The sequence below is a fragment of the Somniosus microcephalus genome, chromosome 23 (genome assembly GCF_052327205.1).
Source record: "Somniosus microcephalus isolate GS21.2 chromosome 23, FLI_Smic_1.0, whole genome shotgun sequence".
Classification (NCBI taxonomy): Eukaryota; Metazoa; Chordata; class Chondrichthyes; order Squaliformes; family Somniosidae; genus Somniosus; species Somniosus microcephalus.
In genome coordinates, this window is record NC_141009.1 from 22,847,002 (window position 1) to 22,872,451 (window position 25,450).

The 25,450-nt window shown below is 49.0% G+C and overlaps 2 protein-coding genes across 7 annotated transcripts in view; one reads left to right on the forward strand and one right to left on the reverse strand.

The window, feature by feature from the left end:
• Nucleotides 1-25,450, reverse strand: part of ralgps1 (Ral GEF with PH domain and SH3 binding motif 1) — a 905,396-nt gene that overhangs the window by 705,955 nt on the left and 173,991 nt on the right. Inside the window, exon 1 of one of the 6 annotated variants that reach the window (XM_085965596.1) lies at nucleotides 4,312-4,509. The exons of 4 other annotated variants lie outside the window; for them this stretch is intronic. The gene's annotated coding sequence lies outside the window, so the exon portion shown is untranslated. Of the gene's footprint in view, nucleotides 1-3,923; nucleotides 4,020-4,311; nucleotides 4,510-25,450 lie in introns of those variants that run through there. One more of the 6 variants, XM_085965597.1, reaches the window with a different exon arrangement.
• LOC147101732 (uncharacterized) lies at nucleotides 2,943-11,075 on the forward strand. The gene is made up of 3 exons (XM_085965601.1): nucleotides 2,943-3,267; nucleotides 6,967-7,024; nucleotides 9,312-11,075. The coding sequence occupies exon 3, from the start codon at nucleotides 9,345-9,347 to the stop codon at nucleotides 10,206-10,208; it is 864 nt and encodes a 287-aa protein (XP_085821727.1). The 5' UTR covers nucleotides 2,943-3,267; nucleotides 6,967-7,024; nucleotides 9,312-9,344; the 3' UTR covers nucleotides 10,209-11,075.

Sequence of the window (25,450 nt, forward strand, 5' to 3'; positions counted from 1 at the left end):
TCCAGCACCACTCAGCACAGAACGAGGAGGAGGTGCGATTTCCATGACTCAATATTAAAAGAAAAATACTGCTTTTTGAATTAGAATTCATCTAACTATCCATGGAATTAAAATGTAATCGTAGTGCTTCAATTCCATTAGCTGGCATTGCTTGTTTTGAGCTCCTTACAATGCTGCAACTACCCGTAGACAGGAAAAAAATACATTTTAAATATTATGCTCTTCCTACCAAGTCACTTCCTAATCCTATTTTGCAACATATTCAATTGCTGCTCAAGACAATGCTACAAAATTAATTCTTTATCCGTGTTACGAGGATGAAGCTGCCAACCACTCATTTCTGAGCTACAGAACTAAAGCAGGAATATAATATCCTCAGTGCTCAGGATATACATCATAAATAAATAAAAATTCCATGCTTTTGTTACTCTCAACCTATCAAATTGCCATGATCATAGAACACACTCTGTATTCCACAGTTAGCCATTCTTGGATCTACACATTAAACAAGAAGAAAAAGGACATGGTGGCATAGCAATGTCAGTGGGTGCAGGTAACTTTTTTTTGGCCTACTCTTATTCTGTAAATATCTGCAATTAAGCATCACAGCAAACTCATGGGAGCCGACAAAGTTGCTGCTTTGCTGTGATTCACCTTACCGAGATTCACTTCTCTGTTCAGACTAACGTGGAGCTTATCCCTAATCGGGGAAATGTTTTCTAAAATTGGAGATTCAGAACGCCATTATACAATAATAAGTTTGCACGGTGTACAAATGACTTCCTCCGGCTTCAATAAGTATGTTACAAGCACCCAACGCAGACCAGGGGCTTTCTGGTTATATAAAAAATCACATGAGAGTAACGAGTATTCTGTATGTAGTGATCAGAACTGACACATTGAAGATCAAAGAGAACACGTACAATTTACTGGTATATACAGAGTATGCTATTCCGTTGAACCTAATCAAATCCAAACATCATTGCTAATCCGAGTTAGACAGTACAAAATCCCTTCTGGTCAAATTGCATGCTTTGACTGCTCTTGCCCTGTTGTCTGTCACTGGCCACCTTGACGTTTTCAAAACAATTTGCCAGAATGATTGAAAACCTGTGCCCACAAACTACACGTGTACAACAGATTAATGCAGGCCATGTATTTCAAAGCACCAGCACATCTCAGGCCTGAGATATCATCAGTAAAACATTTAAGCATTGCTCTGATGATTGAGAGTCATCCTCTCAAAGCCACCCCACCTCCCTGCCTTGGAATACTCTCTGAATTAAATGATTTTTATGTATAAAATCCAAGTATTTGATTTAGAGACTTCTCGCTCTGCCTTTCCCAGTCTATATGCGTGTGCTTCTGATTTCCTACATTCACTTGCTCTTTACGTAATCTCTACCTAACAGCTTGTCTCCCCTTTACATCAGTCCATGTTTTGCTTTGATTCCCTTATTATTTTTCTGCTGCCTCCGATACCTTGTGCTTTAGTTACTTCTACACCCATTTGTCCTGCTTGCACACAGACCCTTCATTTATTTTACTTTCTATTAAATAAAATCAAACCAGGAGGAAACTGAAGGGTACTTAATAAGTGAGACCATTCTGACAGCATACACTCGAAACAGTCGCCATTAAAGAAAAAGAGAGTTGCATTTATATAGCGCCTTTCACGACCACCGGACATCTCAACGCGTTTTACAGTCAATGAAGTACTTTTGAAGTGGAGTTGCTGTTGTAATGTGGGAAACGTGGCAGCCAATTTGCACACAGCAAGGTCCCACAAACAGCAATGTGATAATGACCAGATAATCTGTTTTTGTTATGTTGGTTGAGGGATAAATATTGGACACCAGGGATAACTCCCCTGCTCTTCTTCGAAATAGTCTTTTACGTCCAACTGAGTGAGCAGACGGGGCCTTGGTTTAACGTCTCAACCGAAAGACAGCACCGCCGACAGTGCGGCACTCCCTCAGCACTGCACCGGAGTGTCGGCTGGGATTTTTGTGCTCAAGTCTCTGGAGTGGGACTTGAACCCACAACCTTCTGACTCAGAGGCGAGCGTGCTACCCACAGAGCCACGGCTGGCACAGAAAAATAAAATGACAGTCCTGTAACCGCAGAGCGGTTCAGAAGGACAACCCAAGCATCTGACCCTCATCATCGCCATGGAGCTATGATGGGTGGAGGGGGGACTCTGAGATTGTCAGGTGGAAAAAGGTGAACATGAATACGCCATTACGTAGACAGATGACCTTGTGTTTCGATTACCTACAGCAGATCCCGCCATTAACCAAATCAAGCCAGCAACTAATACACATCTACTTTACAAGGGACGGAACAAAGACCTTCCAGCTTTAATTAAAAAGGGACAGATGTTAATGTTTAGCTAAAAAAACACACAAAAATGTAATATCAACCAGCAGAATAAAATCATCAGTGATCTTTGAAGAATGGCTGTAAACAAAACAGATGTTGGAGCAGGATTAAGTTATGGAAAATAAGCCCACTCCTGGCACACCCTCTAACTCCTGAGGCTGTGATGCTTATTACTAATGGGGCCCATCCTTTGATGATTAAGTTTGACAGCTTCCTGGCTTGTATCCGCTAGTTATTACATGGCTTACTCTGCACTGTGGCAGCCCCAGTACTGGAAATGCCACTAAACACTTTCATACATGTCCTCCGCATCAAACCCCTCTTATCTTGCACTTACAGGAATGTAGTGCTTCACCTAAATGTGGGAAAACTGCAAGATTTCAAAATAGACCAAATGCACAGGCCTGGAGCTTGACGCTGGTAACAGCAGCATTGACACCAGGGCAAGTAAGCAGAACTAACAACAGCTTTCATTCAGCAAGGCCACACCTCTAATAAGCCAAGCCATGTCCATGCCAAGCACAGGTATCTATAAACATTACTGGATTACCTTACCCAACGCAGTTGCTAAGCAGTAGCACTTGTTACTAAAAATCTAGGAAAGGGAGCCATTATTAATGCTCACTGAAGAAGCCGATAGTTGCCATTTGAGGAGGTGAAGGGGCTGCTCGGCGGACAATCCCGTGGTGTGTTACTGTGCAAACTGAAGGAAATGCCCTGCCTTCGTCCCGTGACGCAAGACTGAGTAACAAACGAATCAAAGGAAACCCTGTTTTGTAAGAACACATCAACCTGACTGCAACCCTGCCCAAAGGCAGGTTATCTGAACTTGCAGGCTTGCCGTGAAGTCTATTCGGGACATTTGCACTTTTTCCAAGCAGTCAGGTAACACGATAGTTACATTTTTTTTTTAAGCGTTTTACAGTTAATAGCGTTTCTTAAGGGGCAGCGTCCGAAGAGTGCAGCGATTCAATGACTTCAATGAAAGAGGCGTCACCCCAATTGTGCTGTACATTAATTAATCGCTTTCATTCGTTATTCATACGTGACCATCTCCAGATGATCACCATGGATACAGAAATAGCAGGCGTCATGAGCAAAAGCAATTTTCGTTTCATTTTATCTGTTGCTCAGGTACAAGTAAATTTGCAGCAACAACGATTCTAAAAAAAGGTTGTGGAGAGTGTTGCCAAATCTATTGATGTTACAATTAAAAAGGAAAGACTTGCATTTATATAGCGCCTTTCACGACCACCGGATGTCCCAAGGCGCTTTACAGCCAATGAAGTACCTGTTGTCAGGTGAGAAAATCCACTATCATAGTTGTGTAAAAGCCCTGATTCATTAGGAACACTGATTTTAATCGAGTCCTCTCTATGCCCAGCATACAGAGTCTTGCCACTGTGAGAATGATGGTTATTGGAAGCGGAAACTGAGCTTAATTAAATCAGGCTCCACAAAAAGGTTTTAAATGAAAGGAAAAACAAGCCTTTGGGTTCCGTGTCGGATCTAATCGCAATAAGACTCCAAAGCCAGCTTACCTGGTGTCAAAACAATGGCTGAGCTTTTAAACGCAATTGCGTACCAATGTTTTCATTATGACCTAACTCGGAACAGCAGGTCCTCGGAAGAGCTTTTCAGCTGGTTAGAAATGCACTGGCTAATCTAGAGTTAATCATGTGTGTGTGTTTCTGTTCCTCTCTCACTTGCTTCATGACATTTTTTTTGCTTTATTTTCCGGTTTTGCTTTACTTTTTCCTCCCTCACTTCAGTTTGCATTAATCGAAAATAATTTTATGAAGCCCACCAAAACGCCAGCAACACCATCTGAACGGTGAGAGTCTTCAAAAGTTTAAAATAAATATTTTCTTTAAATAAAGCAGCATTTTTGCCAAAAGTTAATTTTCAAAGTAAAATTCATTATAGTACCTTTTTCCCCACTCCTCCGGTTAACACGCCTATTATGAACAACCTCCACCTCTCTTGATACTGCTCTGACCTGGAACATGGCAACAACCCCCCCCAGGAAAACTCGATTCTCCCAACTGAATTGGCAGGAATAAACACCTCCTCACATCATTGCACTGGGATTGGGAACTCTGCAATGTGCAAATCACACCCACCTCCCACTCCGTGCTCCCAACCACTTCTGCTCCAGTATAAGGGCACTTAGGGATGGGCAATAAATGCTGGCCTTGCCAGCGACGCCCACATCCCATGAACAAATAAAAAAAAGTGTACTAACCTTCCCAGTGAACAATGTTATTGAATGGATTTGCAATATTATCCAATATTTTTTAACTTTCAGTGATCTTGGAATAAACCAAGCAAAATATTGTATCTGAATAGTTAATAATATTCAACTATAAATAATTGCTATTATAGATGCATCTTTCATGTCCTCGGGATGTCCCAAATGCTTTGCAGTCAACAAATTATTTTTGAAATGCAGACACTTTCATTTTGTAAACAAACCAGCAGTTAATTTGCACACAGCAAGATCCCACAAACAGCAATGAGATAAATGAACAGACAATGAGCCAGAAGGTTGTGGGTTCAGAGTCCCACTCCAGGGACTTGAGCACAAAACTCTCGGCTGACACTCCAGTGCAGTGCTGAGGGAGTGCTGCACTGTCGGAGGTGCCGTCTTTCGGATGAGACGTTAAACTGAGGCCCCGTCTGCTCTCTCAGGTGGTCATAAAAGATCCCATGGCACTATTTCGAAGAGGAGCAGGGGAGTTCTCCCCAGTGTCCTGCCCAATATTTATCCCTCAATCAACATCACTAAAACAGATGGTCATTATCGCATTGCTGTTTGCGGGAGCTTGCTGTGCGCAAATTGGCTGCCGTGGTTCCGACATTACAACAGTGACTACACTTCAAAAAGTACTTCATTGGCGGTAAAGCGCTTTGGGATGTCCGGTGGTCATGAAAGGCGCTATAGAAATGCAAGTCTTTCTTTTCTTTACAAACTGTTTTGGTGTTGTTGGCTGAAGGATAAATGTTGTCCAGGACACCTGGAGGGCTTGAACCCACAAACTCAGAGCCGCGGGTGCTACCGCTCAGCCAAGGCAGGGCATTGCTACAGAAAAACAAATAACCATGTCTATTCATAACAGTTCTAGGAACGCCAGTTGCTATTTTTCCCCTGCAGCCTAACGGAAGACTTTGCAGATATGCACTCATTCATAGTCAATGGGCATGAAAATTAAGCCCATTCTGAGTCTGACACTGAGGCGGTATTTTGCTTACTTTTAATGACAGAGACTATATTTAAGGTTACTGTATTTGTATGATTTGATCTCAGATATATAGTAGCCAGATTCAATGAAGTATGAGCATGGACAGGGCCAAGATTTCACAAATGGGGAGGAACACACTTCAGAGAGGCTTGCAAATGTATGCAACATTAACAGTGGCACAATTTCCTGATATTTGATGCTGAATGGTGTGCATTACTGCTTTACATACCTCGGCTTGGCAAGTTCAGTTTATATTTGGCTAAAGTAAAGCTCCAGTTTTTTTTCAGGGTTTAGAATCGATCACTTTGGGAAGTCTTCTGATTACTTTCTACCACAGTATTACGGTAAAGGTTAATCTCCAATGAAATTTACTACATAGAAACATAGAAGATAGGAGCAGGAGTAGGCCATTCGGCCCCTCGAGCCTGCTCCGCCATTCATAGAAACATAGAAACATAGAAGATAGGAGCAGGAGTAGGCCATTCGGCCCTTCGAGCCTGCTCCGCCATTCAACGAGATCATGGCTGATCATCCAAACCCTAGCACCCGGTCCCTACACCGACAGCCATCCCACCTATCCCCGTAACCCCACGTATTTAATCCCCCCCAAACACTAAGGGCCAATTTTTATCATGGCCAATCAACCTAACCCGCACATCTTTGGACTGTGGGAGGAAACCGGAGCACCCGGAGAAAACCCACGCAAACACGGGGAGAATGTGCAAACTCCACACAGACAGTCACCCGAGGCCGGATTTGAACCCGGGTCCCTGGCGCTGTGAGGCAACAGTGCTAACCACTATGCCACCTATGCCAACATAGAAACATAGAAGATAGGAGCAGGAGTAGGCCATTCGGCCCCTCGAGCCTGCTCCGCCATTCAATGCGATCATGGCTGATCATCCAAATTCAGTACCCTGTTCCTGCTTTCTACCCATACCCCTTGATCCCTTTAGCCTTAAGAAATATATCCAACTCCTTCTTGAATATATTTAATGAATTGGCCTCTACTGCCTTCTGTGGTAGAGAATTCCACAGGTTCACCACTCTCTGGGTAAAGAAATTCCTCCTCATTTCTGCCCTAAATGGCCTACCCCTTATCCTCTACGTACTTTCAAAATCCGATGACTGATTTTTTTTAAACTGAAATTAAACAGCATGATTTAAATGAGATGTCAGGGCATGGGCATGCATATGATTATGCATTTGCTTAATATTAAGCTTAATACAAGTTCATCATGTGCAGCGGTCACTGAGTAACAACATAACCAGCTGACACAGAACAATAAAAAGGATGAAGGGTCAGCGACCTGAAACGTTAACTCTGTTTCTCTCTTCACAGATGCTGCCTGACCTGCTGAGTATCTCCAGCATTTTCTGTTTTTATTTATAAGAAAAAGGTAGGATTGTACAAGTCTGTGTCCTAAAAACTCTGGCAGGCTTGGTCTGCTGGCTATTGACATCTTATATACCCCTGCAATTAGCTCCGATTAACAATAGAGTATTGAAAATGGCAGCAGCTACCAACACAAGTGTGCTGTGACTCTCACAATAACAGGGGTTTTCCCGAAAAGGAGTTTATTCAATAAAGATAAATTCTTTTTGCTTGAGCAATAATTAAATGGCATACAGTTTTGGTGTCCATACTTAAGAAAAGACATACTTGCTCTCGAGTCAGTACAAAGAAGGTTCACTCGGTTAATCCCGGGGATGAGGGGATGGACATATGAGGAGAGGTTGAGTAGATTGGGACTCTACTCATTGGAGTTCAGAAGAATGAGAGGCGATCTTATTGAAACATATAAGATTGTGAAGGGGTTGGATCGGGTGGATGCGGGGAGGATGTTCCCGATGATAGGTGAAACTAGAACTAGGGGGCATAGTCTTAGAATAAGGGGCTGCTCTTTCAAAACTGAGATGAGGAGGAACTACTTCACTCAGAGGGTGGTAGGTCCATGGAATATGCTGCCCTAAAAAGCTGTAGAAGCTACATCATTACATAAATTTAAAACAGAAATAGACAGTTTCCTAGAAGAAAAGGGAATTAAGGGTTACGGGGAGCGGGCAGGAATTTGGACATGAGTCTAGGTTCGGATCGGTCATGGGCCTGTGGGTAGCGGAGCGGGCCCAGGGGCCGTGTAGCCTGATCCTGCTCCTGTTTCGTGTGTCTAATTCTGTTAGATTCAGGAGATAGTCCTGGTGATAGTGGATTGGCGGTTAGGATCAGATCAGCCATGATCTTATTGAATGGCGGAGCAGGCTCGAGGGGCCGATTGGCCTACTCCTGCTCCTATTTCTTATGTTCTTATATTTCTATTAACTTGCATTCAAATACATTCAATTTAGTGTCTCAAAAGATGATTTTACAATAATGATGAAAAATAAATAATGGTATTCACTGAAAGTCTCCTATTAAATAGCTCCAGCTCTCCTTCACTTTTCTTCTCTCGGTCTTCGCTTGCATAGCAAACGGGTTATTATCCTGACAGCTAAGTACAAGAAATAAAGAAGGCAAGATGTGCTTATTAGAACATGCACTGCTGTTTGCCTGCATTTGCCCTCTTATTTTGAATGCTGGCCTCTTTACCTTGGTTGTGTCAATGGTCAGATTTGCTCAGTGTTAATATCTGGAAGGTGAGCTGTTTTTGTTCCTGGTATGGACGTTCACTTTGTAAGCAGCAGGGCCAATGACATTTTTTTTTTTTTGGCCTTATCCACTTCTCACTGTGTTAGCAGCAAATCAAATCTGACCGAATCGTACTAATTACGTGGCGCCTCACAATTTTCTCCCGTTCATTAATATATCTCACTCCAGAAATACCCTAAAAGATCAGATTGCCCAAATGTGACCTAAACAGCACACATTCTCCCTTTTCACTTGATTCAGATTACAAACCCTCGACACATTATTTTGATCCCGTGGAGTAATTCTACTCCTCTCTAATTATTTTTGATCCCACTTTACTTCGGCTTTCGCTCTTCTTTGCTTATTTTAATATGCACATATTGCCTCATCAACTCCACATACTTGGGCGGTTAATGGGTTTGGATAAGGAGTGTGACCCCCCCTCTACAGATTGACTTTATGCTAATATGAGCTTTTAGATGTTTAATTAAGCAATTGTATTATAGAGAGGGCTGTGCAGATTGTGTGCCTTGGTCGTCGTACGTGTCTTCACACTGTTCCCTTTGGGGAACTGTATGAAGTGGTGGAAGGATTTCTGGCCGCGTTAAACGCTCCTTCCGTGACCGTAACCATCTACATACCAGCCATTAGGGTGGTTAGTCCTATGGCGGGAGGGTTTTACGGGCTCCCACAACCCATACGAGGGGGGGGACCACCCACACCCACGGACGCAAGTATCCCGCTGGATGTCAACCCAGAATTTAGAGCCGGAGCTCCGACTCCACTTGCCGGGACTGTCTGGAGCGGGGTTCGAAACTCTACGCCTTCTGGCCCAGCGGCGGGGATGCTACCGCTACGCCAAAGGCCCACTCCGTGTGCCTTGGTAACTAAAATCAATGTTGAAACCAGAAAGCCATGTCTGAAAACAAAAAAGGTAAATAAATATAATTTTACTAAAAACTATGGTTAGAGAAAAGTTGCTTTGCATTCTGTAAGAATTAACTGATTCTGTTTATAAACTGTTGTTTCAAAGCTAGGTTTTTTTTTTGGATCCTCCTTAGAGTGTCACAGTAAACAGGAGAAACAGTCACAGCATGCAGAGAGTTCGAATAAAGCAAAGTTATTGGCTGGATGAAGCAACTGAAGCCAAGCTCCAACAGTTGGGAGCAGTTCTTGTGGATGAGGTCATTGTGAAAGATCACTATTATGACAATGACACATTCGATTTGGCCATGAACCAAATCTGGCTGAGTCAGAGAGACCTTCAATGGCATCTCATTATTGGTCGACCAAAGTCTGACAGCACAACTGGTGCAAACGAAGACGGGGGAAAACACCGAGAACAAACCCAGGAGCTGGCCTCCAAATCCGAAACAACGAGAAGCAAAGACAGGCATCAGCACGTGGACAGTCTCATTTCATCAGAATATAATGGGAGCAGTCCCAGATTGAAGCCACAGAATAATAAAGCGCAGACAGCAAGCAAACAGGACAATGAAAAGAAAGAAGGAAACACAATGCAGGAACATCAAACACCAACAGCTCCTCAACAACAGGGTATAATGACCAGCAACAGAGAAACTGGTTCACCTGCTAAAACGGAGCCTAAATATACACATTACGAACTCAAAGCACACAGACAGATCATTGAGTATATTGCACAGTTCCTAGAAATCTCTTTGACAAAGGAGGAAAAAAGCAATATGAACATAAAGCATTTCTTTCAGCTGGCAAAAATTTACCATTACGCTAGTTGTCATACGACCAAGAGAAGAACATACAAGCTGCAGGATACCTACAGAATTGTAATCGACAAGGATGAATTCGCTCCCAGAAATTCAGCGGTTATATATGTGGATGCTGATGTGTCAAATATCATCAAAGAACTTGAAAAGATGGAAGAAATAGCAGCACATTTGAGAATTGACCCATGTCAAACAAATCAGATTTTACCTTAATCAAATTTCTAATATTCTTGTTACATTTTTCAATACATGAACAAAATAATTGTGTATCACTATATAAAACTATTGTCCTGATATATGGTTTGTTCAAGCTGTATCCCTGGTACAACTTAATCTGAAACTAGACTGTAGAAATTACATAGGATGTACAGCTCAGAAACAGGCCATTCGACCCAACCAGTCCATGCGGCATTTATGCTGCACTCGAGCCTCCTCCCATCTTTCCTCATCTAACCCTATCGGCATAACCCTCTATTTCCTTCTCCCTCATATGCTTATCTAACCTCCCCTTCAATCCATCTATACTATTCCCTTCAACCGCCCCCTGTGGTAGCAAGTTCCACATTCTCACCACTCTCTGGGTCAAGAATTTTCTTCTGAATTCCCTATTTGATTTCTTGGTGACTATCTTATAATGATGGCCTCTAGTTATGCTCTTCCCCACAAGTGGAAACATTCTCTCTGTATCCACTCTATCAAAACCTTTCAGAATTTTAAAGACCTCTATTAGGTCACCCCTCTGCCTTCTCTTTTCAAGAGAAAAGAGGCCCAGCCTGTTCGTCCTTCCCTGATAGGTATACTCTCGCATTTCTGGTATCATCATTGTAAATCTTCTCTGCACACTCTCCAGTGCCTCTATATCCTTTTTGTATCAATGTTGATGCATGCTCTAGTTCTGTATTTCTTTTTATGTCGTAGAAACTTGTGTATTTTTCTGACTCTAAATGCAAACTTTCACATTTTTTGTTTAGCCTGCATCAGCTTGGGCAAACCTAAAAAAGGCACTTATATATATACACACATGTATTACACACACGACTCAGTGTACAAGTAATAAAGGCTCTTTTCCTTTCTCTCCAATTTCATGTTATATGATATATTTTACAACTTTGGTTAAAGAACTATTTCTTCTGTAGTAAGAAATGAATTAAATCACAATAAACAACATTAAAGAAACTTACTTCAGGACACTATGGGCTCGATTTTCCAAGCCCCGAGGAGGCGGGAGTGGTGGGAAAATTGCAGAATCGGGGGGCAGGAACCCATCCCGCCCCCAACCCGCCTCCATGCCAATGTCCCAGGAGGCGGGTAACCAACCTGTGCTGGGAGCCGCCTCCCTGAGGTGGGAAGGCGATTAGTGCCAATTAACTGCCTGTTAACAGGCAGTTTTTTGCCTAATCCCTATTTTTAGCCCTGACGTGTGAGCTGTCCGACGGCTCCGAACCACGCCAAGTTAGCGAGGCGGACCGTCGGTCTGCAGGAGTTGGAGGGGTCGAGATGTCCGTTGTGCAGGTGAGTGATGGGTGCATGTGTGCAGAGGTAAGTGTGTGAGGTAAGTGTAAAGTGTTTTAATAAGTTTTACTTACCTTTACTTTCTCCTGCAGGCTTCCTTCCTTCAGTTCTCGGGATTCCCTCAGCTCACCAGCACAGAAAGCAGAATGGCCGCTGAAATGTCAAAAGCTGCAGCCTTCTGCTTTCTGGTCTGAAGAGATCTCTAACTGAGTCTGAGTAGAAGGACTCAAGTTAGAAGACAGATTGTCAGTGTTTGACAGCTTCACAGAGCTGTCAAACACTGATTTTTCATCTGTCAAAAGCTCTTGACAGATGAAATGTCAATCGCTGACGTCACCAGTAACCAGGTGTCCCTTAATTGGCCTGCTGAGCCCGCTGGGCGGGCTTAACAAGGTCAATCAAGGGAAAATAGCGTGGGTTGGCCACAAGTCGATGGAGGCGGGACTACAACCCAAAAAGTGGAAGTCCCGCCTCCACAAGCTCCCCATTGACAAAATCGAGCCCTATGCATCTACACGTTGGCTCCCCACCTGCAACATGTATGAAAAACTAAACGTCAAAGCTGTCTGACATTCCGTCTAACAACTAGAGCTTAAAAAGGTGGCATTCAGAAAAAGAAAACGCTACACCTGGAAGTGTTTGTTAGTATTTTTATGCCTTTGGCGAGTTATCATAAGCTACCTCATGAGTGGAATAAAATTTGTATTAATGCCTCGACAAGTATAATCAGCAAAGTTTGTTACAGAGTTAAAAATGTCCAAGGCCAGAGTAGGCTGGGTGGGTGATATTACAATGAATATACAAATAAATGTCTGTATCACACATATATGTGAAAGGAAAATTGATCGCATGTTCTCTTTTCGCTATCAGACATAGTCTATGTTCACGAGTACCTCTGTTAATCTATTTCCTCCTTGGATGCCAATGTGAACCAATTGTTCAATGTGTCAAAAGGCCATGTTTTGACGTGTCCTGTCATTTGTATCCATTAGCAACCAGAGAAAGGTCGATAAGTGCAGCAGACATGTTCTTCTTGAATGCATTTACAATGTCGCTACATATCGTGACCGAAGCCAATCTTCCTCCAGGGTAGCCCCGGAGCTGTAATAAGAATTTTTGCCAGGTGGAATGAGTGAATGTGACAAGAGAAAATAATTACGGTGACAGGCTGATGGTTTCAAATAGTTTTGAGAAATGACATGGAAAATACTTTCATTATGGGGAAAAAAACCTAATTTTTCTTTTGGAAAGATTAGAGGTAATTTAGATTTTGGGAGAGCTATTGGCCTAGAAATTGAGTGGGCTTAGCGCCCATTTTGCGGCGCTAGAGGGCATTGCGCTGGACTTACAGCCGGTTTTGAAATTGACTAGGGCCCAACATCGGCGTTACACCGGTAGCGCTGCGCCGACACCGATGACGTCATCGGTGTGTGCAGCGTCCCGGTTGCCGTGGTGACGGGCCCCAGCGCCGAAATTCAGTTGCGGCTGCCTCGCCCGTGGCAGCCGCAACTAAGACTCTGGCAACAGAGTCTTACACGACTTTGCGCCGGCGCATAAAGGTGGAGCGGCGGCCGGCCGCTTTCCCGCCGGCCGCCTGCCCGCACCTCCCTCCCCGGACTCCCCCACCCGCCCCCCCGCGGAACAGATGCTTCTCGGCTGCGAGCCCGGCACTTCCCCGAGGTGCCGGGCTCATTTTTGTGGCGATTTAACCGGCCAGCGGGCGGGTGCAGGCAGCTCCTCCTTAACTGAAGGAGGAGGCCTGCACTTCCTGAGCCTGCCGCACCGCATCGGGTGCCGCAGCGCTGCAATGCGGCGCGTAGCGCCAGTTTTCAGGCGCAAACAGCCTTCAGTAGCGCCGGCAGCCGTTTGGGCGCGGCGCTACTGAATTTTTGGCGCGCACAGCGCGACTTAGCACCGGCGCTAAATTTCCGACGTTAAGCCCCGGCGCAGCGCAAACTCAATTTCTAGGCCATTGTGTCTATGAAGTGAAACATAATAGCATGTTGGATTGAAGGAAGGCGCATCACCAAGACAAGAGAGCAAGAGATCGACAAACACAAAAACTGCATAGGGAAGAGAGAAAGAGATAACGGCTTGAAGGTTTACTGATTTACCACAGCCTGATCCTGCTCCTATTTCGTGTGTCTAATTCTGTTAGATTCAGGAGATGGTTCTGTGATAGTAGATTGGCGGTTAGGATCAGATCAGCTATGATCTTATTGAATGGCGGAGCAGGCTCGAGGGGCCGATTGGCCTACTCCTGCTCCTATTTCTTATGTTCTTATGTGTAAATATCAGGTTGACCAAAAATCCACAAGGTGTACTGTATTTCTAAAAGATGTGTTAATTCACTGATTACAATAAACACAGTTGATCACATAGAAATTTCAATTGCTGAAGTTCCAAAAAAGTATATTCTTTACATTACTAAGTATAATCTGATTAAAGAAACAATGATATATAGATCCGATTTGATTTCAGGCCTGAAAGACCGTCTCTGGCCTATTAAAATATTATGCTGTGTCTGAGATTTTTCTTATCCAGAATGAATGATTCAGCAAACATTCAGATGTCAGCTGAATCCACCTCCGTATCACTGAACTCAACCCCAGCTGCTAACTGTACTGCACTATATACTGAACAACATGTAGTTAGGGATTAGATTAATAGATGTAAGGACAAGTGTAAACGGATGATCAAGCAGCATGGAACACAACAATTCTGATGTTTCTGGTTATGTGGGAATATCACTTGTGAAATGCAACTAGCCAGGCTTTAATAACAGAGGCATGTTAGTGTGCAATTTTATTCGACTGCCTTTGGGGGTCAGGTAGAAATTTTGTAAAACCTTCTCTCAGATGGTTAAGTAAGTGAGGTCGAACCCACAGTAAACAACACTGTACATGGTCAATGGAAGGACCAGGATTAATGGGCTGACTGGCTTTTTCTTAATCCAAAATTTATGTTTAAAAAAAATATACGAGACAAAGAGAGCAAATAAAGTGCAACTGCAAATGTAAAACTCTGATGTTTAAAGTCACACTTCCTTTGCTTGTTTGGTACGTGGATTAAAAACACAACCAAATCCAAACTGAAAGCTCAGAATGGCTCCATTTTGTTGGGTTCATCATTATCTCCACCTGGAATTTCCAAGGATTCAACAACATTAAACAAGTGTTTCTGCTGCTCAAGTTTTTTTTCATTCATTCATGGGCTGTGGGAGTCACTGGCAAGGCCAGCATTTATTGCCCATCCCTAATTGCCCTTGAGAAGGTGGTGGTGAGCCACCTTCTTGAACCGCTGCAGTCCGTGTGGTGACGGTACTCCCACAGTGCTGTTAAGGAGGGAGTTCCAGGATTTTGACCCAGTGACCATGAAAGAACGGCAATGTACTTCCAAGTCAGGATGGTGTGTGACTTGGAGGGGAACTTGCAGGTGATGGTGTTCCCATGCACCTGCTGCCCTTGTCCGTCTAGGTGGTAGAGGTTGCGGGTTTGGAAGGTGCTGTCAAAAATATTTATTTTTCGATCATTACTCCGCTTTGACATTGGTGACTTTAATCTTTTGATTGCATTTTTGATCTTGTTTTTTCTGTAGGGATTGCCAAACACAATCTTGAATGTCAAATTACATTCAAGGCACTACAACTTCATTCACTGTCATAACATCAATTTGCTTTTGTGACACAGCAATTAAAAAAATAACTTAATTCTGGTGCCTTGGAGAAATCAATACAAACAGCAATGTCTATCAACAGCTGTTGAAATGAGTTACAGCAAATTGCAAAATTCCTGGATTTAATTATGCGCCGCTCTATATGCAACACTCCACACATGCTGCAATGATAAAGGCGCCTCTGTCTTCTGTGAAATGAGACATCAAACTGTTGTTCTTTTCCAACACATTCGTTGCACCTCAAAATCAAGCAGTTTGTCATACACTTCAGCTGTCAATGTTATACTGTCAGCAAGCTATTAAGGCCTGTATCTTGTCCCTATCCTTTCAGTACTTTCTATAAAAGTATCACTGTTCATCATGTTACAGACTGGCATTACATTCCATAAAGAGATCTTAAGGACTAAAGCCAGAATCTCTCAATATGCTGAATGATGGGCAATGTCGAGCCAATTGACAATCTTTCAAACAACTCCTTAAAGAAGCAAATGATATCCAAATAAATGTTCCTCTAGTGTTCAGCAAGCCGACAAGACTGATGACTTCTAGCTGGAATCCTCAATCAGAAAGCAATTACGTAAGTTAACAGGAGAAAAACAGATCATGGCAAGAGAACGGAGCATAGTTTTCTAGCTCTAACGATACAATGCATAAAGGAATAGAAAAAAAATACCATAAGCAGGCCGATCAAATGCAAAATGCATAGATCTCATTACTGATCTATACCTTTATCATCCATAAATCTTTATTTCTAATTCTCCTCTGAGTTATTCATAATATGCTCATGTAATTCTCATTTGGGTGTGCTGAACATCTCCCTGGAACTGTCCATAACATACCTGGTGTGGATTTTGGTGGCATAGATACATTTTTGGACTCTAGGGGAATCAAGGGATATAGGGATCGGGCGGGAAAGTGGAGTTGAGGTCGATGATCAGTCATGATCTTATTGAATGGTGGAGCAGGCTCGAGGGGCCGTATGGCCTACTCCTGCTCTTACTTCTTATGTTCTTAACTGATTTTCTGGTCCCAAAGCCTAGCATTCTGTTTTTGCTTAGTATTATGTTGAAGAACTAATGAAGATGAGTAAACAGGAGACAAATGTACATAGCGGATAAGGTTCTAACCCGATTCCCCAACGCCTGTGGTTTAATGGATTAATGTATGGTGCTACCAACCATTTCTCCTTGAACACTTGAGAGTATATTTTAACACATTACTCAACAAGTTTTAGGCTGTGTTCCACTGAGGTAAATTGGAGGGAAAAAAATTATGATTTAAGAAAACAAAAAGTTACACTTTGAAGAAAACTCAACCACCACCATTTATTACCATGCTAAAAGCGTCAATATCCGATGGCTAGCAATGACTCAAGGGGTTCAGGCAGTCCGTACGAGGTTTTGAATGACTGCCGGTAAAACTGGATTGGAAATTGTTATGGAATAGGTTGAATCTCAAACTAGTATTAAGCACAATAGTAGCAGTGTGCTATCATACTCTGCAGAACTAGATTTGTGAAAACTAGCACTGGTTACAGTATAAACTTAACTTGGTAAGTACCTTTACACTCTTTAGTTACCATATTTAGTACATGTCTGATGGAATTAGGGGGCGGGGCTCCATGTCCAGAATCGAGGGGAGGGGGTTCAGTGTCCCGGATTGTGGGGGAGGGGGTTCAGTGTCCTGGATTGTGGGGGAGGGGGTTCAATGTCCCGGATTGTGGGGGAGGGGGTTCAGTGTCCCGGATTGTGGGGGAGGGGTTTCAATGTCCCGGATTGTGGGGGAGGGGGTTCAATGTCCCGGATTGTGGGGGAGGGGGTTCAGTGTCCCGGATTGTGGGGGAGGGGGTTCAGTGTCCTGGATTGTGGGGGAGGGGGTTCAATGTCCCGGATTGTGGGGGAGGGGGTTCAGTGTCCCGGATTGTGGGGGAGGGGTTTCAATGTCCCGGATTGTGGGGGAGGGGGTTCAATGTCCCGGATTGTGGGGGAGGGGGTTCAGTGTCCCGGATTGTGGGGGAGGGGGTTCAATGTCCAGGATTGTGGGGGAGGGGGTTCAGTGTCCTGGATTGTGGGGGAGGGGGCTCAATGTCCAGAATCGAGGGGAGGGGGTTCAATGTCCAGGATTGTGGGGGAGGGGCTCCATGTCCAGAATCGAGGGGAGGGGGTTCAATGTCCAGGATTGTGGGGGAGGGGGTTCAATGTCCCGGATTGTGGGGGAGGGGGTTCAATGTCCCGGATTGTGGGGGAGGGGGTTCAATGTCCCGGATTGTGGGGGAGGGGGTTCAATGTCCCGGATTGTGGGGGAGGGGGTTCAGTGTCCGGGATTGTGGGGGAGGGGGTTCAGTGTCAAGGATTGTGGGGGAGGGGGTTCAGTGTCCAGGATTGTGGGGGAGGGGGTTCAGTGTCCAGGATTGTGGGGGAGGGGGTTCAATGTCCAGGATTGTGGGGGAGGGGGTTCAATGTCCAGGATTGTGGGGGAGGGGGTTCAATGTCCCGGATTGTGGGGGAGGGGGTTCAGTGTCCGGGATTGTGGGGGAGGGGGTTCAATGTCCAGGATTGTGGGGGAGGGGGTTCAATGTCCCGGATTGTGGGGGAGGGGGTTCAATGTCCCGGATTGTGGGGGAGGGGGTTCAGTGTCCAGGATTGTGGGGGAGGGGGTTCAATGTCCAGGATTGTGGGGGAGGGGGTTCAATGTCCAGGATTGTGGGGGAGGGGGTTCAGTGTCCAGGATTGTGGGGGAGGGGGTTCAGTGTCCCGGATTGTGGGGGAGGGGGTTCAGTGTCCCGGATTGTGGGGGAGGGGGTTCAATGTCCCGGATTGTGGGGGAGGGGGTTCAATGTCCCGGATTGTGGGGGAGGGGGTTCAATGTCCCGGATTGTGGGGGAGGGGGTTCAATGTCCAGGATTGTGGGGGAGGGGGTTCAGTGTCCAGGATTGTGGGGGAGGGGGTTCCATGTCCTGGATTGTGGGGGAGGGGGTTCAGTGTCCAGGATTGTGGGGGAGGGGGTTCAGTGTCCAGGATTGTGGGGGAGGGGGTTCAATGTCCAGGATTGTGGGGGAGGGGGTTCAATGTCCCGGATTGTGGGGGAGGGGGTTCAATGTCCCGGATTGTGGGGGAGGGGGTTCAATGTCCAGGATTGTGGGGGAGGGGGTTCAATGTCCCGGATTGTGGGGGAGGGGGTTCAATGTCCCGGATTGTGGGGGGAGGGGGTTCAATGTCCAGGATTGTGGGGGAGGGGGTTCAATGTCCAGCATTGTGGGGGAGGGGGTTCAGTGTCCAGGATTGTGGGGGAGGGGGTTCAGTGTCCCGGATTGTGGGGGAGGGGGTTCAGTGTCCCGGATTGTGGGGGAGGGGGTTCAATGTCCTGGATTGTGGGGGAGGGGGTTCAATGTCCCGGATTGTGGGGGAGGGGGTTCAATGTCCCGGATTGTGGGGGAGGGGGTTCAGTGTCCAGGATTGTGGGGGAGGGGGTTCAGTGTCTAGGATTGTGGGGGAGGGGGTTCAATGTCTAGGATTGTGGGGGAGGGGGTTCAATGTCTAGGATTGTGGGGGAGGGGGTTCGATGTCCCGGATTGTGGGGGAGGGGGTTCGATGTCCCGGATTGTGGGGGAGGGGTTCGATGTCCCGGATTGTGGGGGAGGGGGTTCGATGTCCCGGATTGTGGGGGACGGGGTTCGATGTCTAGGATTGTGGGGGAGGGGGTTCGATGTCTAGGATTGTGGGGGAGGGGGTTCAATGTCTAGGATTGTGGGGGAGGGGGTTCAGTGTCTACGATTGTGGGGGAGGGGGTTCAGTGTCCAGGATTGTGGGGGAGGGGGTTCAATGTCTAGGATTGTGGGGGAGGGGGTTCAGTGTCCCGGATTGTGGGGGAGGGGGTTCAGTGTCCAGGATTGTGGGGGAGGGGGTTCAATGTCTAGGATTGTGGGGGAGGGGGTTCAGTGTCCCGGATTGTGGGGGAGGGGGTTCAGTGTCTAGGATTGTGGGGGAGGGGGTTCAATGTCTAGGATTGTGGGGGAGGGGGTTCAATGTCCCGGATTGTGGGGGAGGGGGTTCAATGTCCCGGATTGTGGGGGAGGGGGTTCAATGTCCCGGATTGTGGGGGAGGGGGTTCAATGTCCCGGATTGTGGGGGAGGGGGTTCAGTGTCCCGGATTGTGGGGGAGGGGGTTCAGTGTCCCGGATTGTGAGGGAGGGGGTTCAATGTCCCGGATTGTGGGGGAGGGGGTTCAATGTCCCGGATTGTGGGGGAGGGGGTTCGATGTCCCGGATTGTGGGGGAGGGGGTTCAATGTCCCGGATTGTGGGGGAGGGGGTTCAATGTCCCGGATTGTGGGGGAGGGGATTCAATGTCCAGCATTGTGGGGGAGGGGGTTCAGTGTCCTGGATTGTGGGGGAGGGGGTTCAAAGTCCAGGATTGTGGGGGAGGGGGTTCAGTGTCCTGGATTGTGGGGGAGGGGGTTCAGTGTCCTGGATTGTGGGGGAGGGGGTTCAATGTCCCGGATTGTGGGGGAGGGGGTTCAGTGTCCTGGATTGTGGGGGAGGGGGTTCAGTGTCCTGGATTGTGGGGGAGGGGGTTCAATGTCCTGGATTGTGGGGGAGGGGGTTCAGTGTCTAGGATTGTGGGGGAGGGGGTTCAATGTCCTGGATTGTGGGGGAGGGGGTTCAGTGTCTAGGATTGTGGGGGAGGGGGTTCAATGTCCAGGATTGTGGGGGAGGGGGTTCAATGTCCAGGATTGTGGGGGAGGGGGTTCAGTGTCTAGGATTGTGGGGGAGGGGGTTCAGTGTCTAGGATTGTGGGGGAGCGGGTTCAGTGTCTAGGATTGTGGGGGAGGGGGTTCAGTGTCCAGGATTGTGGGGGAGGGGGTTCAATGTCCCGGATTGTGGGGGAGGGGGTTCAATGTCCAGGATTGTGGGGGAGGGGGTTCAGTGTCCAGGATTGTGGGGGAGGGGGTTCAGTGTCTCGGATTGTGGGGGAGGGGGTTCAGTGTCCAGGATTGTGGGGGAGGGGGTTCAATGTCCCGGATTGTGGGGGAGGGGGTTCAATGTCCAGGATTGTGGGGGAGGGGTTTCAGTGTCTAGGATTGTGGGGGAGGGGGTTCAATGTCCAGGATTGTGGGGGAGGGGGTTCAATGTCCTGGATTGTGGGGGAGGGGGTTCAGTGTCCAGGATTGTGGGGGAGGGGGTTCAGTGTCCAGGATTGTGGGGGAGGGGGTTCAATGTCCTGGATTGTGGGGGAGGGGGTTCAGTGTCCAGGATTGTGGGGGAGGGGGTTCAGTGTCCAGGATTGTGGGGGAGGGGGTTCAGTGTCCTGGATTGTGGGGGAGGGGGTTCGATGTCCCGGATTGTGGGGGAGGGGGTTCAATGTCCAGGATTGTGGGGGAGGGGGTTCAATGTCCCGGATTGTGGGGGAGGGGGTTCAATGTCCAGGATTGTGGGGGAGGGGGTTCAATGTCCCGGATTGTGGCGGAGGGGGTTCAATGTCCAGGATTGTGGGGGAGGGGGTTCAATGTCCAGGATTGTGGGGGAGGGGGTTCAGTGTCCAGGATTGTGGGGGAGGGGGTTCAGTGTCCAGGATTGTGGGGGAGGGGGTTCAATGTCTAGGATTGTGGGGGAGGGGGTTCAGTGTCCAGGATTGTGGGGGAGGGGGTTCAATGTCTAGGATTGTGGGGGAGGGGGTTCAATGTCCTGGATTGTGGGGGAGGGGGTTCAGTGTCTAGGATTGTGGGGGAGAGGGTTCAATGTCTGGGATTGTGGGGGAGAGGGTTCAATGTCTAGGATTGTGGGGGAGGGGGTTCAATGTCCAGGATTGTGGGGGAGGGGGTTCAGTGTCCAGGATTGTGGGGGAGGGGGTTCAGTGTCCGGGATTGTGGGGGAGGGGGTTCAATGTCTGGGATTGTGGGGGAGGGGGTTCGATGTCCAGGATTGTGGGGGAGGGGGTTCAATGTCTAGGATTGTGGGGGAGGGGGTTCAATGTCCAGATTTGTGGGGGGAGGGGGTTCAATGTCTGGGATTGTGGGGGAGGGGGTTCAATGTCCCGGATTGTGGGGGAGGGGGTTCAGTGTCTAGGATTGTGGGGGAGGGGGTTCAGTGTCCAGGATTGTGGGCGAGGGGGTTCAATGTCCAGGATTGTGGGGGAGGGGGTTCAGTGTCCAGGATTGTGGGGGAGGGGGTTCAGTGTCTAGGATTGTGGGGGAGGGGGTTCAATGTCTAGGATTGTGGGGGAGGGGGTTCGATGTCCTGGATTGTGGGGGAGGGGGTTCAATGTCCAGGATTGTGGGGGAGGGGGTTCAGTGTCCAGGATTGTGGGGGAGGGGGTTCAGTGTCTAGGATTGTGGGGGAGGGGGTTCAGTGTCCAGGATTGTGGGGGAGGGGGTTCAATGACCCGGATTGTGGGGGAGGGGGTTCAATGTCCAGGATTGTGGGGGAGGGGGTTCAGTGTCTAGGATTGTGGGGGAGGGGGTTCAATGTCCTGGATTGTGGGGGAGGGGGTTCAGTGTCCCGGATTGTGGGGGAGGGTGTTCAATGTCCTGGATTGTGGGGGAGGGGGTTCAGTGTCCCGGATTGTGGGGGAGGGGGTTCAGTGTCCAGGATTGTGGGGGAGGGGGTTCAATGTCCAGGATTGTGGGGGAGGGGGTTCAATGTCCCGGATTGTGGGGGAGGGGGTTCAATGTCCAGGATTGTGGGGGAGGGGGTTCAATGTCCAGGATTGTGGGGGAGGGGGTTCAGTGTCCAGGATTGTGGGGGAGGGGGTTCAGTGTCCAGGATTGTGGGGGAGGGGGTTCAATGTCTAGGATTGTGGGGGAGGGGGTTCAGTGTCCCGGATTGAGGGGGAGGGGATTCAATGTCCTGGATTGTGGGGGAGGGGGTTCAGTGTCCCGGATTGTGGGGGAGGGGGTTCAGTGTCCAGGATTGTGGGGGAGGGGGTTCAATGTCCCGGATTGTGGGGGAGGGGGTTCAATGTCCAGGATTGTGGGGGAGGGGGTTCAATGTCCAGGATTGTGGGGGAGGGGGTTCAGTGTCCAGGATTGTGGGGGAGGGGGTTTAGTGTCCAGGATTGTGGGGGAGGGGGTTCAATGTCTAGGATTGTGGGGGAGGGGGTTCAGTGTCCAGGATTGTGGGGGAGGGGGTTCAATGTCTAGGATTGTGGGGGAGGGGGTTCAGTGTCCAGGATTGTGGGGGAGGGGGTTCAGTGTCCAGGATTGTGGGGGAGGGGGTTCAATGTCTGGGATTGTGGGGGAGGGGGTTCAATGTCCAGGATTGTGGGGGAGGGGGTTCAATGTCTGGGATTGTGGGGGAGGGGGTTCAGTGTCTAGGATTGTGGGGGAGGGGGTTCAATGTCTGGGATTGTGGGGGAGGGGGTTCAATGTCTAGGATTGTGGGGGAGGGGGTTCAGTGTCTAGGATTGTGGGGGAGGGGGTTCAGTGTCCAGGATTGTGGGGGAGTGGGTTCAATGTCTAGGATTGTGGGGGAGGGGGTTCAGTGTCCAGGATTGTGGGGGAGGGGGTTCAGTGTCCAGGATTGTGGGGGAGGGGGTTCAATGTCTGGGATTGTGGGGAGGGGGTTCAATGTCCAGGATTGTGGAGGGGAGGGGGTTCAATGTCTGGGATTGCTGGGGGAGGGGGGTTCAGTGTCTAGGATTGTGGGGGAGGGGGTTCAATGTCTGGGATTGGTGGGGGAGGGGGTTCAATGTCTAGGATTGTGGGGGAGGGGGTTCAGTGTCTAGGATTGTGGGGGAGGGGTTCAATGTCCAGGATTGTGGGGGAGGGGGTTCAATGTCTGGGATTGTGGGGGAGGGGGTTCAATGTCTAGGATTGTGGGGGAGGGGGTTCAATGTCTGGGATTGTGGGGGAGGGGTTCAATGTCCCGGATTGTGGGGGAGGGGGTTCAGTGTCTAGGATTGTGGGGGAGGGGGTTCAGTGTCCAGGATTGTGGGGGAGGGGGTTCAATGTCCAGGATTGTGGGGGAGGGGGTTCAGTGTCTAGGATTGTGGGGGAGGGGGTTCAATGTCCTGGATTGTGGGGGAGGGGGTTCAATGTCTAGGATTGTGGGGGGAGGGGGTTCGATGTCCTGGATTGTGGGGGAGGGGGGTTCAGTGTCCAGGATTGTGGGGGAGGGGGTTCAAATGTCTAGGATTGTGGGGGAGGGCAATGTCCCGGATTGTGGGGGAGGGGGTTCAGTGTCCAGGATTGTGGGGGAGGGGGTTCAGTGTCCAGGATTGTGGGGGAGGGGGTTCGGTGTCCAGGATTGTGGGGGAGGGGGGTTCAGTGTCCAGGATTGTGGGGGAGGGGGTTCAGTGTCCAGGATTGTGGGGGAGGGGGTTCAGTGTCCCGGATTGTGGGGGAGGGGGTTCAGTGTCCAGGATTGTGGGGGAGGGGGTTCAGTGTCTAGGATTGTGGGGGAGGGGGTTCAATGTCCCGGATTGTGGGGGAGGGGGTTCAATGTCCCGGATTGTGGGGGAGGGGGTTCAATGTCCCGGATTGTGGGGGAGGGGGTTCGATGTCTAGGATTGTGGGGGAGAGGGTTCAATGTCCCGGATTGTGGGGGAGGGGGTTCAATGTCTAGGATTGTGGGGGAGGGGGTTCAGTGTCCAGGATTGTGGGGGAGGGGGTTCAGTGTCTAGGATTGTGGGGGAGGGGGTTCAGTGTCTAGGATTGTGGGGGAGGGGGTTCGATGTCCCGGATTGTGGGGGAGGGGGTTCGATGTCCTGGATTGTGGGGGAGGGGGTTCAATGTCCTGGATTGTGGGGGAGGGGGTTCAGTGTCCAGGATTGTGGGGGAGGGGGTTCGATGTCCCGGATTGTGGGTGAGGGGGTTCAATGTCCTGGATTGTGGGGGAGGGGGTTCAGTGTCCAGGATTGTGGGGGAGGGGGTTCAATGTCTAGGATTGTGGGGGGAGGGGGTTCAGTGTCCAGGATTGTGGGGGAGGGGGTTCAGTGTCCAGGATTGTGGGGGAGGGGGTTCAGTGTCCAGGATTGTGGGGGAGGGGGTTCGATGTCCCGGATTGTGGGGAGGGGGTTCAATGTCCAGGATTGTGGGGGAGGGGGTTCGGTGTCCAGGATTGTGGGGGAGGGGGTTCAATGTCTAGGATTGTGGGGGAGGGGGTTCAGTGTCCAGGATTGTGGGGGAGGGGGTTCAGTGTCCAGGATTGTGGGGGAGGGGGTTCAGTGTCCAGGATTGTGGGGGAGGGGTTCAATGTCCAGGATTGTGGGGGAGGGGGTTCGCTGTCCAGGATTGTGGGGAAGGGGGTTCAGTGTCTAGGATTGTGGGGGAGGGGGTTCAGTGTCTAGGATTGTGGGGGAGGGGGTTCAATGTCCCGGATTGTGGGGGAGGGGGTTCAGTGTCCAGGATTGTGGGGGAGGGGGTTCGATGTCCCGGATTGTGGGGGAGGGGGTTCAATGTCCAGGATTGTGGGGGAGGGGGTTCGGTGTCCCGGATTGTGGGGGAGGGGGTTCGATGTCCTGGATTGTGGGGGAGGGGGTTCAGTGTCCTGGATTGTGGGGGAGGGGGTTCGATGTCCTGGATTGTGGGGGAGGGGGTTCAGTGTCCCGGATTGTGGGGGAGGGGGTTCAATGTCCCGGATTGTGGGGGAGGGGGTTCAGTGTCCAGGATTGTGGGGGAGGGGGTTCAGTGTCCAGGATTGTGGGGGAGGGGGTTCAATGTCCCGGATTGTGGGGGAGGGGGTTCAATGTCCAGGATTGTGGGGGAGGGGGTTCGGTGTCCCGGATTGTGGGGGAGGGGGTTCGATGTCCTGGATTGTGGGGGAGGGGGTTCAGTGTCCCGGATTGTGGGGGAGGGGGTTCAATGTCCCGGATTGTGGGGGAGGGGGTTCAGTGTCCAGGATTGTGGGGAGGGGGTTCAGTGTCCAGGATTGTGGGGGAGGGGGTTCGATGTCCAGGATTGTGGGGGAGGGGGTTCAGTGTCCAGGATTGTGGGGGAGGGGGTTCAGTGTCCAGGATTGTGGGGGAGGGGGTTCAGTGTCCAGGATTGTGGGGGAGGGGGTTCAGTGTCTAGGATTGTGGGGGAGGGGGTTCAGTGTCTAGGATTGTGGGGGAGGGGGTTCAGTGTCCAGGATTGTGGGGAGGGGGTTCAATGTCCCGGATTGTGGGGGAGGGGGTTCAATGTCCCGGATTGTGGGGGAGGGGGTTCAATGTCCCGGATTGTGGGGGAGGGGGTTCAATGTCTAGGATTGTGGGGGAGGGGGTTCAGTGTCCAGGATTGTGGGGGAGGGGGTTCAGTGTCTAGGATTGTGGGGGAGGGGGTTCAGTGTCCAGG